The sequence below is a fragment of the Corvus kubaryi genome, unplaced genomic scaffold (genome assembly GCF_017639235.1).
Source record: "Corvus kubaryi isolate FWS band 111438036 unplaced genomic scaffold, C.kubaryi_AGA036_p1.0 split3-37304, whole genome shotgun sequence".
Lineage (NCBI taxonomy): Eukaryota > Metazoa > Chordata > Aves > Passeriformes > Corvidae > Corvus > Corvus kubaryi.
The window spans coordinates 2,990,036-3,006,802 of NW_024582087.1; the positions used below are offsets into that span (position 1 = coordinate 2,990,036).

The 16,767-nt window shown below is 42.9% G+C and overlaps 1 protein-coding gene across 6 annotated transcripts; it reads right to left on the minus strand.

Moving 5' to 3' along the window:
• Window positions 1–367: 367 nt before the first annotated feature.
• CLSPN (claspin) lies at window positions 368–14,368 on the minus strand. 6 transcript variants are annotated; one of them, XM_042015501.1, is made up of 25 exons: window positions 14,130–14,368; window positions 13,264–13,393; window positions 12,305–12,768; window positions 11,823–11,987; window positions 11,132–11,221; window positions 10,849–10,921; window positions 10,484–10,592; window positions 9,387–9,943; window positions 8,739–8,930; window positions 8,112–8,302; window positions 7,537–7,739; window positions 7,302–7,366; window positions 6,700–6,905; window positions 5,953–6,113; window positions 5,630–5,856; window positions 5,321–5,435; window positions 4,564–4,645; window positions 4,162–4,256; window positions 3,405–3,569; window positions 3,190–3,311; window positions 2,811–2,938; window positions 2,380–2,485; window positions 2,214–2,296; window positions 1,864–2,025; window positions 368–1,665 (listed from the first exon to the last, which is right to left on the minus strand). In XM_042015501.1, exons 1-25 carry the CDS (start codon window positions 14,166–14,168, stop codon window positions 1,552–1,554), a joined length of 4,044 nt encoding a protein of 1,347 aa, XP_041871435.1. In that variant the 5' UTR covers window positions 14,169–14,368; the 3' UTR covers window positions 368–1,551. The 6 variants fall into 6 exon arrangements, with proteins under 6 accessions (XP_041871435.1, XP_041871434.1, XP_041871433.1 ...); XM_042015500.1 differs by having other exon boundaries at window positions 11,823–11,990; XM_042015499.1 differs by lacking the exon at window positions 14,130–14,368 and adding an exon at window positions 13,614–13,768.
• Window positions 14,369–16,767: the final 2,399 nt, after the last annotated feature.

Genomic DNA, 16,767 nt, shown 5'->3' on the forward strand with positions numbered 1-16,767 from the left:
GTAATGAACTGAAATAGACACTTCTTAGACAAGGATAAAGGAAGTTTTGTCTAGGAACTAAAAAATCCAAAACTATTTTAGCAGGAAAAAACCATATTCTTCAGGCCAAGAATTTTATGCAAACCCAAGTGGAAGACTTGAGGAGTTGAAAATCCACACTCCAATAAACACAAGGGCTTGTTTTTGTTGTATTCCAGTATTATTGCAGCTGTTCCTAGTGAAGGGCTGAGTTGTGGCTAGAAAAAAAAAAAAAAAGGCAGCAACGAAAAAAGAAAGACATAGACAGAAATAAAAAATATTGGGGAAAAAAAACCCCAAGACATGTATACAACTGAGTGAAACCCTAGAAATTAATTCCAACTGCCTCCAAAATTAAAACCACATTTTATTGTAAAGTTGCACTTGGATTAGTACCACAATTCTTTATAACATACTGTACAATAAAATATTTTACACACAGCACACCAGGCGTGTGCTCACGATGTTACAAAATTTACAGCTCAGACACTTCTCTGATGGCATTGGCACCCTAAGTATGTGACATCCAGTCCCAGAGATGTTTAGTCTTAGAGCAGAACCCTGTGTCACCATTATCTGCTCTCCAACACGTTCAACATGTGATCAGAAATGTCAGGAATGCTGGATACTCTGGCTCAAGTTTCTCTCACACCATTTAGAATAGTTCTTTATTAATTCCCTCATCCTAGGGCAGCCCTTTCCTTACTGGCTGCTCAGCAATGGATGGTTTTCTCTTGGATGAGTGCAGCTTCAATGAAAACAACAGAATGGATGATTAAAGATAGCCCGAAGCTGGGTAAACCAAACCAACCCCAGCAACTTTCCCCCCACCAATGCAAATAAACCCCCCCAAACCTCCTTTTCCTTTCCCCCATGTTACTCACATTCTTCCCTCTGCACAAATACTTTCAACTGCAAGTTTAAGGACATCAACAGTAATAAAAACTTGGAAAGAAGCCCTTCTCATGTTGCCTCAGAAGAGACTGGTACCTTTTCCACAAAGTAAACATTTCAAGGATAAATTAGAGTTTCTTAAAAGGCGAAGCTTAATAAATGCTCAACATCAAAGAAAATAAGACACTGGAGGAAGACACAGCTAAAATTTTGTGTTGCAAGTGTAAACAAGTGTCCTGTCATAGCCACCACTGCTTCATTCTCTCCCACAGCTGTAGAAATCCCTCCTTTTCTGTGCTTTCAGCTACCTGAGGCATTTCTGTGTCACACCTACGGCATTTCCACGTGGAACTGATACCTCTGCAGTACCTGTGAGGACAGCCCACAGTACTGGAAGTTTCTTTAATGCTTGGGAAAGACCAAGTCAGCATTTCATTCCAAACCAGGAATGGATTTTGTGCTCCCATTTGCCACAGAGGACTGAGAAAAAACAGCACAAAACCACTGCCTGGAAATTACTGGAACTTGTGAACGAGGTGGCACCAATTTGTTTCCCTGCCTGGTGATTTCTGGCAGATTGGCAAAATAAACTGCAGCTGGCAAAGAGGAGACACAACCTTTGGCTCCAAACAGGAATATTCAGCTCTCCAAGTACTGGAAAATGCTGTGGCTTTGACTGGTTTCCTCTGAGCTTTCTACCCTGGGCCGCTTTGCCACTGATGTTATCACTGCAGAAGGGCCTCTCTTCTTCACCTAGGGGGAGTCAAATACATTAGAATGCACAACATGTCCAAAAAAAAGTTTAAATTCTGAGTTATGAGAGAATTATTTGGTGTGAGAGCACATAGGGAATATTTAAGACAGCAGTACTCTTAACTGCTTGGCAGGGTTCAGTGCCTGTATATTCAAATAATCTCCACAACTGGCAGCACCTGCCACCCAAATCTTTACCTGAGGTTTTGATTTCTCCTTTGCCTCTTCACTCTTCTCTGGGGAAAGTGTATGAAAGACAAAATTCCTTGAATTTCGAGGGGCATTTGGATTAAGATCTGACATTGCTGCCAGCTTCTGAAGAACAGCTTTAGGTCTGTTCAAGAGTGACCCATTTTTTATCTGAAAGGCAAAGAAAAGCTGCATTAAACCACTCTCAGGAACAAGGCAGGTTACTTAGTAAGTTACTCTTTGTAGAAAATCTACTCTCTACTCACATGTAACAACACCACAAACCAGGAGTGCCCAGAATTCAGGGGCAGCTGACTTGGCTGTGTTGGGAAATGCCATTTTTGAGGCCTCGTACCCACCTGGATGTCACTGGCAGGTCTGAAGGCTTCAAATGGGTTCCTGGGTAACAGAGTTGTGTCTTGTGCCACCACTGCTGGGCTGGCTGGCAGAGACATGGGGAAAAGGTCAGTTTTGAGCTCTTTCTCTCTCTCCTTTTCTTGTCACTTCAATAAAAATCAAGCTCACCTTTCTTCTGCATGGACTTGGCAGTCACTTTTTTTGCCAGTTTCATGAATTCGCTGTCTCCACCAATTTCTTCCTCTTCCTCCTCCTGCTCTTTATTTTTTTCCTTCTGTAGCAGAGAGAAGACACTTTGTAAAATGGAAAAAATTCATATTACAAATGGACACTTCATTCAGTATTTTAAGTAGAGCCATTCTTTTCTTTATGTAAATTAATTTTTATTTACTTTCTACTATAGGAGACTATAGTAGAAAGTAAATAAATATACTATTGCAATTTCTTAGATAGAACAAGGATGAAGAACTATCAATGAACAGCATCACATTCAGCTGAGAAATCTGACCTAATACTGAAGCTTAGCTTGAGGAGTACACAATTTCACATCCAGCAATGACACAGAGACTCAGCAAGCCTTTCTGGCAGCTCACCAGTACCTGCTCACGAAGCCACTGCTCTCGCTCAAATCGCTCCTTCCTCCACTTCACTTCTGTCTCATCAAACTCTTCATTCTCCTCATCATTATCTGAATCTCTCTGAAACAAGTCCATCTGTGAAGCAAAATCTAGGCAACAAAACAAGACAGTTAGCTATGAATTTTGAAAATGGAGGCCAGTAAAAAACAACAAAAAAAACCAAGGCCAAAAACCAATCAAACAAACAAGGCAAAAAACCCCCGACCAAACAAAAAACCCAGAATCATCCCCCCAATTTATTCCTGAAATACTTTATTGAGGACCACTAAGTGCTATTTCACAGACACAAGCTCTGTTTCCAAACTTTTTCCCCCTCTATTAACTCTGGATCATAGGTCACCTATGTTTTTCCATCTGAACCTCCTGGTCCTGCCCGGGCCGTCGCTGTGCAGGTCCCCATCCAGCAGGTACCTCTCCTGGTACAGGCGTAGCTGGCGCTTGTCATCGTCCAGCATCGCCTTCCTGCCAGCACAGGAGACAGGGAGAGGTTAGTCTGGGTTCTACCCCAGAGCCAGGGCCTCACACACCCAAATATCTACTGATAATGTCACTGACATGTGGAATTTCTGTATTTGGTTTCCTAGTTCCACTTCATTTGGGAGCTCCTCATCGATAATCTCTTCTTCATATTCGTTCAGGTCTTCACCATCATACTCATCTTCACTTCCCACATCACTCCCCGACAGCTCTGCCTCCTCTTCCATGAAATCTTGCAGTTTTCTATGAAAGGAAGTTGAAGGAGTTCAGTTTGAGAGCATAGCAGCCACCACACAAATCTTCAGAAAGCAAGATTTATCCTTTGACATAAAATTAACACATTTCCTAAGGATGTATCGTAATTTCTCATTTTTGGAAAGACCAAGCCTTGAGTTCTTGCACACTCACATACACAGCCTGACATCATGTAGCACCCCAAATCATTGTCATCCACCAGATTCCTTGCCAAAGATGATGGCAATAACTGTCAACTCTATGTTTTACTTGCTAGAACAAATAAGATCTTAAGACATGAGGAATGACAACAATATTCTTGCATCCCTTTTTTTGGTCAAAAAAATGTTGCACTGCTTTTATTGCAGTTTTTTGATTTCCATCTATAATGAAAATTACAATGGAAATCATCTATAACCCACAAGCAACTCAGTTCAACTCATGCAACGTGACAGCACCAAAGTAAAAAAAGAGAGACATATGAAAAACCAGATCATATAAACATCAGCTAACAATGCTGGAGAGGGAACAATTCCAAACTCAATTTCTAGTGCTATTAAAAATCTATTCTCTCTGGTAATTAAAAAAAAAAAAAAATTACAGTTTTTTCTTTGAGCCTGGTCTATGTCTCAGCAGTTCTTCCTCTTCATCACTCACTTCTGCTTCTTCAGCAGCACTATCCTCACCTTTTTCATCCTGCCAAAGAGAAAGTTTTCAGAAATAAGGAATTTCTGAGAGTGGATTGCTTTGTAAGGACAGATTCATCTGTTCTTCAATTAACAACACACTAAAACACCAGGCATATTTCAGAGGATTTGCATTTTTCACTGTACCATTATATTAAGGAGATCTTTTAAATGATCCAAAGTTTGCTCTGAAAAATGTTTCAGTAGCTTGTTATGGGAGTTGTAGTACTTTGCATGGATATATATATTAAAAACCTAGGAAGATAAATGGAAATATCCATTTTATCCAGCAGCTGCCTGGCTGCATCAGTTCACACCTCTTCACTTGCAAAGGCCTCATCATCTGTTAAAAGCTGAAAACCACCAAGTTCTTCTTGTTCCTCCTCCTCTTCCTCTTCCCTAGGGAAAATATGAATGGGAGAAATGCATTTTCATTTTGCCTCCAGCAAATCAAGGCAAAAAACTGCTGCCAGACAGTTCCCTGTGAGTGCTCAGAGCTACAATCTCCCAGCAGCATTTAGCCATAAATGCCCCAAAGCCCCATTAGTGTTGATGTTTTAAGACCTCAGATTTTCACTTGCAGAAACCATAGGAAAAGTACTAATTTCCAGTTCTTCTTCCCCCTCTCAAATTTCTCATGGATTCCCCTAACACTCCCACTTGTTAAGCCTCATTATCCTTTTGTCAGGCAGCCATACACTTTCCCATTTAGTCAATAAAAAACTCCAAGTATCCAACTTTACACTTGGTTACGGCAGTTTGGCAACAGCCCAGAACAGACTCCAGAAGTCCCACTTTTAATCATCTTTTCTCAGTTTAATGGAAGTTCTTCACTGTTTCTTGCACTATCAGTGAAAGACAAAGAATTTCCCTTCACAGTAGCTGTGGGAAACAGTTTATGCTGCCAATTAGAGAGTAATTGTTGAGCAATTTGCAATATCCTCCCCTCCACCTCCAAAACAAAGCACTCTTTCACTGACAGCAAATTGATGTCGAACAAGAAAGCACTTTTAAGAGTGAAACAAGACAGTTACCAGAATAAACTTCTGTAAATTTTAGGAGAGCAATGCTAACCTGTCTGTGGGAAAGGAGCCTGAACAGAGCTCCAGAGCCTCTGCCATTGGATCTTCTATGTCACTGTCTTTTTCTGCCTTGGAAGACACCGAAGAAGCCCATGTTGGAGAACCTGCTACAGAAAGCAGTAAGATGGCAACTTATTTCTGCTCTTGAAGTGTCAGAGAACATCCTAGAAATAACACTGCATATGCTCCCAACAAAGACAAAATTCCACACGTGGCATTAGTACCCAGACCTGAAGTTACCTCAGCTAAAAACTTCTAAATCAAGTAATCAGCAAAGCTGAAAAGAGAATTCAGGACATACTTTGAGACATGAATTTTCCTGAACAAAGATTGAGCAGTTCCTCCATGTTCTGCTTTTTGGTGCTGCTGGTGTTTGGCACATGCTCAGCTTGGCTGCTGAACTGTCCAGAACACAGGTCCAGTAACTCATCCATGTTGGCATCCATGGCATTCTCATCCATGCTAGCCAGTGGCAGCTGATGCTTTGAGGACTGGTATTTATTCCTGTGTTGTCCAACGTTCAAGAACCTGAAAGAAAGGCTGTAGTTAGAAAAATCGTGCTGGTCTGCACATCCTATTTCTGTTAACAGGCACAAAACACCATCCTTTATACCCATCACTCACCCATCTGCATCGAGCAGCTGGCTCTGAGTGTCATCTTCCAGGGAAAATTGAAACCTTGACTCCCCAGCCCCTGGAAATAACCTCTTGGGCTCAGGAGAGGCATTATACAGGTCCTGGGAATCTTCTATGGGAAGAGAAGGCTCAGAGGTCTTTCCTGAGCTCTAGTCAAGGGAATATAAAAATATTTAAGTTGTTTAGCAAGCCTAAATTTAAATGCAAGGGGCACTGGAACAGACTTCCCAGAGAAGCTGTGGCTGCCCCATCCATGGAAGTGTTCCCAGCTGGGTTGGACGGGGCTTGGAGCAACCTGGGATAGTGGAAGGTGTCCCTGCCCATGGCAGGGGGTGGGACTGGATGGGCTTTGAGGTTCCTTCCAACCCAAACCATGCAAGAGTCAAATTATGTCCATGCTGCTCTAATACCCCACAGGAGTTCACTGACATCATAAGTTGTGTAGCCCATATAAGCATTCTTAAAAACCATATACATGATGCACATATTTTAGATATAATAACCAGATTATAGCATCTTCTCTTTGATGCTTTAGAATATAAATTTTATAATGTCATTTTTATCCATTCCAATGTGGACACAAATCCCAGGGACAGTTTGCTCTCCTGAAATTTTACTGATACCAAAGCATTTATCTGGTTTGATTTTTTTGATAGATCTGACCATCAGGATAAAATACATTTATTTACTACCCACTGTGTTAATAAAACACACAACCAGGACTGAGAATCTCACCTTGGAAGCAGAGCTGATAAAGCTTGTTTTGAAGAAACCTGGGGAGGGTGATCTGAACCCTCCTGCTGCAGGTAAGAAGCTCCCTCCCCGCGAGGCCTGTTTGTTACAGGGCTGGTAGGATGGGATCATGGAGCCAATGAACTCAAAGCTGCTGTTGTGGCTGCTCTCCTTTGCCAGTGTTGGCAGAGAAAATGAATCATCATCCTCTGGAAATAAAAAAAATAGTGTTTAACATTTTTTTTGTGTGTGATCCAGTAAAACCTCAATATAACATTTTGCAACACTGACACCTTGCTAAAAATTCTTTTTGTGGTCATGTTGGATTTCCTTCTTCTCACAGGATGCATATTACACTTTTTCACTGAATTTCATCTTACATAATTTCATATTTCTTCCAGTATTATTTTGAACTTTTTTCCCTCTGGTTTTTTCAAGCCCTCCCATTTTTTTCATCAATCTAAATTTTTAAAATCATACTGTATAACTACACAGGTGATGACATAACAGAAGGACTGAACACCAATCTTAAATAGAAACTTTTACATGTGCTAAGTTAAAAAAAACCAACAAAATAGCTATGTAGGGCAATAATTCTACTTTACCTAACTTGGCAGGTCCTTTGTCTGCCGTTTCTTCCATTTCCAGTTTCTCATCAGGAAGAGAATATCTGCAATTCATTAAATAAAAGGTATTTGCTAATAAATTCAGGATGAGTTCCAAAAAAACCCCAAGGTAACACAAAAATACTTATAAAAGGGACTTTATTTAAAGATACCTACACATGCTGATCAAATTTAAAATTTCTCAGGCACCATTTTTAAGGCTTGGATTATTTACCCCATTTTTGAGGAGCTGTCCTTAAAAAGGATCAATGTAGACTCTGTTGAAGGCTGTTTTAGAACAGAATCACAGTGTTCAGATTTCTCCAGCTTTTCTCCATCAATTGATTCTTTGTCAGTTTCTTTATCACCATCTTCAACATGTTTCTCTTCTGAATCTTCATTATCTTCCTCAGCTTCATCAAGCAGAAGTTCTGAATTCTAAAAAACATCCCCAAACACAGCACAGATATAATGATTATTGCCATTGCAAACCTTACCCCAGGTCAGGCACGTGACCTGTTTGGCCCTGCCAGCAATGAGCCAAGGATTTATAAAAAGAGAAAGGGGCATCAGAATCTTTTAAACACTTCTTTTTGGTTTTAATAGTGTTTAGACAAATCAAGAAAATACTCATGAATTCAAGATTAGACAATTCAATCCCTGAATATGTCAACTACAGCAATTTTTTAGCTTCTAGGAAGAATTCTTAGCAATTTCCCTAATTCACAGTGTACAAAAGTCCCATTGCATTGGGGAGAGGAAGTAGAATGGAGAAGCTGATGAGGTTATTGAAAAATGTTCCATACAGACCTCATGATCACCTTCTTCTTCTTCCTCTTCCTCAGACTCATCTGTCATCTCTTCCTCCTCCTCTTCCTCATCTTCCTCCAGCATTTCCTCATTGTCCAGCTTAAACAGCGCTTGCCGCTTCTGGCGCTCCTCGGTCCTGCGGAGCTTCATGGCCTCCTGGAGCTTGGCCTTCAGGGCCTGGAGCTTTTCACCTGAGCAGGAACAGAATCAGGGAATGGCTGCATTGGAAGGGACCTTAAAGTTCACCCAATTCCACTCCCTGACACGGGCAGGGACACCCTCCACTATCCCAGGTTGCTCCAAGCCCTGTCCAACCTGGACTTGGACACTTCCGGGAATGGGGCAACTACAGCTTCTCATGGAAGCATGAAAAATCCAAGGAACCAAAGTCACAAAGATCTGACTGAGGCTGTCCTACACAGGCCACTTCTATTTAAGTGGTCTACCAAGAATTTTTTTATTAAAACAGGGCTATCCATCAGAGGGAACACACACAGTAATCTCCCAGATGAAGATCCCTTCACCTGTATTTCATAGGGCAGCACTGAGAAATGGAGCATGAGAGAGGAAAATAAAGACAAAAGTGTTTTCCAATTCAATCCTCATCACTTCTTCTCCTCCACCAACCTGGCTTTGTGTGGACAGTTTCCTCCAGGCTCTCTGCAGCCAAAACTGCTGGCACCACATCCGCTCTCAGCTCCTCTTTCCCGTCAGATGTCGTTTCCTTACGGATAATGTTCATGTTTATGGCCCGTTCCGCTTTGGATTTCGACGTCTGGAGAGTGTGCTTCAAGAAACGTGCTTTCAGGGCTTCTAGTTCTTTAAATACATATTCATTAAATTAATATGTAACATGAAAAATGTTAATGTAACAAGTAAAAGCATTGATTGTTAAAAGTTGTAGTAAGAGTAGGTCTTGAGCTGTTTTTCCCCCAAAGATAGTTTAAAAGCTAAATCTTTAATATTAAAATATTTGCAAAACCATTCTATTCAACTAATAATGAACCACCACATAATATTTTTGCTGGAGCTTGTACTTAATTGATATTAGCTAATACTGAATTATTTTACCATTGACTACCATTTATCCACAAGACCTCAGTTCACTTCCAGCCCAGCCTCCCAGCCACCAGGCAATTCTAGATTTCTGTTAACATGACTCAAAGAATCCACACTAGTAAGTGAATGTGCCTGACTCTTATATCACCTAAATATTTCTGAATTTTCCAGCCAAGCTCAGATCAACACTGCTTAGGACTACAACACAAGTGATACCTTTACTTGAATCAGCTTCATCAAGGTTTATGAAGGATTCATTGTCAGAGCAGATTCTTGGCTTGATGGACACATCTATTCCCAGTTCACGAAGTTTATCCAGTTTGGACTTCCTCACTTTTTCAGGCTGTGTCACCAGTCCAGGCCCCACCTGCTGACTGTTTGTTTCACCTTGTACATCTGGGGCTGTTTCCCCTCTTTGCATGAGGGCATCTCCACATGCTGGAGGAGTTTCACTCTCCTTTTGCTCGCCACAGTCGGTGCTCAGGCAGTTGGAGAGCAGCTGTTCCTCTGCGTTATCATCAGTTGTTACAGTCTCTGAAACTGCATGAGAATCCTCCCTATCCTGCCTGGGCTGCTCAGCACAGTCCTCTGGCAAGTTCTTCCCTACAGCAGCAAGAGGCTCAGTCGCAGAAGCAGCAACATCTCTGGCCAGGTTCTTTTCTGGTTCAGCAGCTGCTGATTGATCACCTTCCATTGGCCCATCTTTGCAATCCTTGCTCAAGTTCCCAGTGGCTGCAGATTCTTCATTTAGGGGCAGCTGGTATTTAGAGGACCTAACAAAGGCAAAAAGAAACATATCACCCATGGCTAGTGTGAAAGGGAGATGAGGTTGAGGACAAACTGAGAGGAAAAAACCATTTCCTAATTATTGTCATTGATGTGTAGGAAGAGGTGAAGGACAGAAATCTGGAAAACTGCATCATGAGAACTTAAGGAAGCGTAAAAGCTTTGTACTGGTTACAGTATCACAGTATGAAATTCCTGAGGGATTTTGCGACTACTGTAGCTTCAGTATTTTACTACACATTACTCAGGGAAGAAACAGACCAAGTAAAATGCTGGACTTCACCCTAAATCCCATTAAAATAACTCTGCATCACTAAGTTCCTTCCTCTGAGTTACTCCTGGCCCTGATCACTTCAACAGTAGGACTGTCAGGAGTGCAGCATTGCCTTACGTTAGCAATGACATTCTCCTAATTTCCTACTTTTATGGAATTAAAGGAGCCTGAGAAAGTCTGGTTACCCTCAAAAGAAAAGCTAGAATGCTTAAAGTTCATGAAAAAATTGTATGAGGAAGGTTTAAGTCCTTACTTCAGCAGGGCCATGGCATTTCCTTGACATGCTGGTCGAGGTCTGCGCTTGTAGAAGTCGTGAACACTTTTGGCCTCAGGCACATGATATGGGAGAGACACAGATGATTCTGCCAGAGCAAGACAGTGAGAGAAGATGTAAAACATCATCTGAAACCTTTATTTGATAACAAGAATCTTTATTTTCATTAGTTACAAAAATAGCTTTAACAGGTCCTTCAACAAAAATGGTCTTGCACCCTTCAACTCTAAATAAGTTATGTTAGGTCAGAGAAGGCTCTAACCTTTTGGGTAAATTCTTTCAATTTCTCCTCTAAGTTTTTGAACAGTTTATACCCCTTTATATACAAAGAAATTAAGTTTTACCTCTAAGAAGTCGTTGGGTCTCACTATGTAGTTGTTTAATGGCTTCTTTACTCAATCTTGCTGCTTTCCGCTCCTTAAGGGGAGAAAAAAAAAGGCTTCTGAAGTCAGGAAACAAAACATAGGGCTCTCTCTCTACTTCTTAAATACCTTTTTCCCTTTCAAACAGAAAGGGGTCAAAATAAAACATCCAGTTCAAAAAAAACCAAAAACCACACTGTGGATACAAAACCATTTTAGTCACGACAAACAACAATACAGAGCTTTAAAAAGAAGAAGACCTCACCTTCCTTTTTGGTTCCTTCAATACATGCTCCTCATTCTCCTCATCAAATACATGTTTGTAGCCTTCACCCTCAGGAAAACGTTCTTTGTTCTATGGGGTGTAAGAAGAAATTCAACAATTTCTCTCAATACACTGGCACAATCAAAGGCAAGCACATCAAAAATAACTGCACAGAACCATCACTGGTCAGCAAAGCCAGCAAGTGTACTCATAAACCACCACAAACCCCACATAAGGGTTGATTTCCAAAGCTCCAACTCCAGCATTATCTTTTTAATTTGCCAGGACAACATCCCTCCATCAAAAAAACCAGAAGGCTCTTCTCTCCTCTGCCACAGCAGTACAACTCCATTATGGTCAAAGAGTTTCAGAACCTGGTCAGGTACAAAGTCTTGCTAAGTTCAGTAATCACAGAATAATTTGGGTTGCAAAAGACCTTAAAGATCATCCAGTCCCACCCCTGCCATGGGCAGGGACACTTTCCATTATCCCAGGTTGCTTCAAGCCCCACCCAGCCTGGCCTTGGACACTTCCAGGGATGGGGCAGCCACAGCTTCTCTGGGCACCCTGTGCCAGGGCCTCCCCACCCTCACAGGGAAGAATTTCTTCCCAGTATCCCATCTAAATCCATTTTCTATCAGTTTGAGAGAGAGTACATTTACAATTATTTTGTATCACGGTCAACCATTACCTTGTACTGTTTTATTTTGTTTTTCACAGCTGCTCGTATGGATTCTAGGGACTCTTGGTCCTCAGGGGGCTGACCATTCTCCTCCTCCAAGCCATTATCAAAGAGTTCCTTGTCATCCAGAAGGCATCCACTGTCATTGAAGGGAAACCTCTCACCACCATCCACCTGCTTCCAGAAGGATAAATTTGTGTGATTTCTTTCAGAGGGTCCCTTTGGTTCTTTGACACTAATTTAAAATGACATTAAATCATCAAGCATTAGGTTTTGTACTTCCATAAACTGCAAATTAAATGTAATTTAATTTAAATGAATCTGCAGACTTTGCAGGTTAAACGTGTATGGTGTTGCATGGATCCCTGTGGATCCCAAACCTGCTGCAGGAATGTGGACACAACACTGAAGCTTTGGAACAGAATAACCACAAGCAATAATAAGTTGAACTTAGTTGAGAAATTATCTGAGTTTTCTGCCAAAATACCCACCTCTGCCACAGGCTTCTTTTCTTTTCTCAACTGTTTAATGGACTCCATTATTTTCTCCTTCTCCTTCCTTCTTCTGGATTTTCCTACAGCTTCTTTGGCTGGCTCCTCTTCAACATCTGGTTTATGTTTATGTTTTCTGTACTTTTTCCCAGATTTTAGGGGTCTCTCCTCTTCCAGCTCACCCTCAGGCAAGCCAGACATCCTGTTTGTTTCAAGGTTTTCAATCTGCAGCCGGTCACCAGTGTCACTGTCATCACTGTCCAGCAGAGCTGGGCGGATCCGATGGGATTTCTTGTTCTTCTCAGCAGCAATGTTCTCCTTTTCCTCCTCCCCATTTCCCTTGTCGCCACCCAAAGCATCTTCCTGCACAGAGGAGTCTCCATCCTCCCCCTCTTCGCTCTCACTGTCCTGGAGTACGTTCTTGTTTTTTGCTTTTTTACGCACAAAAATCTCTTCCTCTGAATCTGGCAAAAGATATGAAAACAAAACAGGAAAATCCCACGAGTTAATTAACAAACAACCAAATCTACATCTGTTAAATTTCACATATGTCACCATCTACAGCAAATGAGCTTGAACCCAACTTCTCAAAATCCACTTCTCCCCAGAGAACAGCATTTAATTAACCCAAATTGATGTTACAGGTTTTTAACCTTTAAAAAAAAGGGCAAAGCTGAAAATCCTTCACTGGTAGTGTCTTGTCTTGAAAGGGTAATAAAAATCACACCACATAGATTAAACAAAACAGAAAAGAAAGTGAATAAGTCATTAAGACACGTCCCATTTATTCTTTTTCTTTCTGTAGCTCAAAAAACACTTTTCAGAGGTTTAAAGCTTGCCCACATTCGGAGCAACAGTTTAGATTCCTGCAGGTCAAGCAGTGACAACCTCCTAAAAGGTATTTATGAAACGAAAAATGTAGTATTGGAGAAAAACAATTTCATAGAAACGTTACAGACCTCTGTCCTCGAAGGATGCAGTGCCCTTGCCAGGGGGTCCCGGGGAGGCTGTCTCACAGCTGCCCTGGCCACTGTCAGAGTCGCTGTCCAGGGGTTTCTGCAAGTCTGGGTTCAAATCTGCCAGCGGAAGCTACAAAGCAAAATATGATTTTTCCTCCTGGGGTAAATATTATATCTGTAGTCCTGACTCCTGGCATCCAAATTCATTCCAAAACCTTGGCTAAGCCCTCACACACAATGAGATACACATGCAGTCTCCTTATATTCTAACTATCGGTACTGGTATTTACGTAGTCAGTAATATTCATTATTGATGTTTACCATATTTATCAATACAAATGGATATTCACTTGTGGGGTAGTAATTAAAAGCGAGTTTGCACAGAAGAAGCACAGAATCGACATAAGCTGATGTGATTATATTCGGACTGAACGACTTTTCTCGTTATTGTGTTATTTATTGATTTTTATTCAGACCCGTCAACACGGGCCGAGTAGCCCTCCCAGCATGCACCGCGCCCGCAGAGACTGGCTGAGCGCGGCCTTCCCAGCGCTCCCCGCGGCCGGCAAGGGGCATGCTGGGAGCTGTAGTCTGCGAGGAGGGGCGAGCCCGGTGACGGCGCGGGACCGCCCGGGAACAAGGGCGGCGGGCAGGGGTGGCTGGTAGCTACTGGCACCGCCACCGGCACCGCTACCCGAACGGGCACCGTACTGGAACGGTTACTGGAACCGCCACCTCCCTCGCTGTCCCTCCCGGCCTTCCACCGCGCCACAGTCAGAGGAGCCGCAAGGCCACAGGCAGCCGCCAGCTGCCTCCGCCGCCAGCAGCCAGCCGGCTGGCCGGCCATGCAGAGTGACAGGACTCACCTCAGCGGGATCCTCCGTTGTTACCGGTACCGCCGCCATATCCCGCCCGCGCTCCCGCCGCCCGGGGACCGCTTCGAGCCTTCGCGCGCTGCCCCGGCCCCGCCCCCGCCCGGGATCATCCAATGGCTGCCCAGAACGGCACAGAGAGCCCCGCCCCTCGCCGCCTCGCTGGGCGGGGCTCCCCGTAGCCCCGCCCCTCCACGCGGACCAATCGCGGGTCCCACTTTCAGCCCGCCCGCCCGCACTATGGCGCCGCCTGGCCGCGGGGGCGCTCCGCGCGCCTGGGCTGAGGCGGGACCGTGAGGGGACAGGAGGGGCCATGAGGGGCCATGAGGGGACGGGAGGGGCCATGAGGGGCCATGAGGGGCCGAGGGGGGCCGACAGGGACTTGGGGGACTGAGAGGAGTCGTGAGGGACCGAGAGGGGTTGTGAGGGACCGAGCGGGAACGTGAGGAGACGGGAGGAGCTGGGAGGGGCCATGAAGGACCCGGGGAATTACAGCTCTCTCAGTTATCGACGTTGTGGGGCCGGGGCTCTGCTACCAAAACATTTCACGTTGTTTCATGGGTTAAACAGAGCCCATGTTTCGTTCTGACCTTCGGGATATGGTACATGTCGTGTCTTCAGGTGACCGTGCGGGTGGGAGCACACGAGTCGAGTTTATGGGTATTAGATACACACAGCTATTACTGTCAACAGTGTTCTATTTACAGAATAAAAGATACGCGTTTTCCATTGGCTTCTGTACAGACATACTCTGAGCCAACCCCACTCATGTTAGGTGAATGAAGGCTCGAACCTTTTGGGTAAATTCTTTCCGTTTCTTTCAATTTCTCCCTTGAATTTCTGAGTATACCCTCTACATACAGAGGATCTAAGTTTTACCTCTCATAAGTCATCAAGTCTCATTATGTAGTCGTTTATTAATTTCTTTACTTAAGCTTGCTGCTATATGCTCCTTAAGGGAAGAAAAGAAAGGCTTCTGAAGCCAGAAGAACTTACTGAAAACACATAAGTCAATGGAGAGCTACACAACAGATGCAAATCACTTCATACTTCACAGATTTCCCAGAATATTCTAAGTTGGAAGGGACCCACAAGGATCATCGAGTCCAACTGGAAGGTGAATGGCCCATACAGGGATATTCTCATACAGACTCAACCCAAGTATGAAAATATTCTACTTTATCCTTTTTTGCTGCCATTAGTTCTGTGGTTCTTTTGCAAGTAGCTGGAGGGAGAGCCCTGAGCTGGGATGAGTGTCAGGGACCCCGTTCTGAACTACAACTGGGGATGTTTGACACTTTTCCATCATTCCAGTTACTTTGTAGAACATACTGCTGTAATACATTTCCTTCCGAGTCACCCAGTGGGAATCTGCCTTTACTGAAGGCAAGCCCAGAAAAAAAAAACGTGTTTTGGGGTGTTTGATACCAGACACAGTTTTGGGGGGTTTTGCTACCAGCTATGGTTTTGTCAGGAACAAGGAGCAGATGGACTGCTCTGCCATGGCAGTTCTCATGGAGTCAACAAGCCTGAGAACAGAGGAAGTGAGAAAAGCTAATGCCCATGAAACCCACCGCAAACACCACAGTTCTGCTTTCCTCTAGCTGCTGCAGGAGCTACAGTAATTAATTAAATAGCTAGTGTTTAGTAACAGGGGGACAGATGCTGGCTCTGCACAAACACACCTCCTCAGGGCTGTGCTCTCATTGCTGCGTCAGGATGAAAGTCAGAGTCAGCTGACAAGAAAAAGGTGGCAAAAAGATTGGCCTTATTAGGTAATTTCTGATCCCGAGTTGTTAGTCACACATGGCACACAGAGCTAACCATGGAACAGGTAAAACGTTTGCTATTAAGGAGGTTCTAAATTGAACACAGACTTTTAGCACTTGATCGGGCACCATATTAAGATATTTATATTATAAAAGCTGGTTTAGGAATCTGTTTCTTATTAAATAACATACTCCTTCCCCAACTTGGATCAGATGAGGCGTTTAGAAGCAAATTTTCAGAACTAATCCTGTCATAACTCTGGTCTGTCGTTCCCAAATCCAGTCTTCCCCATGGAAATGTGCTGTTTTCAATAAAAGGATGGGTTAACATAGAGAAATAAGGTTCTGACTGCTGTGGCAGTTGGGATGTCTCAATATGTGTGTAATATTTATCAAGTTAATTGAATTTATAATGCAGTAAGTAAAGGCTTTAGTTATCACACTCAACATCTTACAGGACTGAGCCTTTGTGTTGCAGATTTCTTGAGACAGAGATTGTATCTTTGGTGGAGTTTTTTTTTAACCTACTATTTGTGTAGCCCTACATACGTGTTTTTTATACATAGACATGCCGAATAGTAGCATGGAAATGTTGCCAGACACTGTGGAGTTTGTTACTGGTCTGGTAAAACTGGTTTTTTCCTCAGGTGTTCATCAGCTGCTGTCAGGGAATTATGAGAGAATCTCAGATCTATATGAGAATCTCAGATTTCATTTCATTTTAAAATAGATTTTGATGTTTTAACTTGGAAAATATCAGCCCCACAGGTTAAAAAAAGGCAAATAAAGTGGACTAGGCATTTATTATTTATAAAATGTTTTGACTTCTGACATTCTGATGAGTCAGCAGAGAGCTGTTGCTT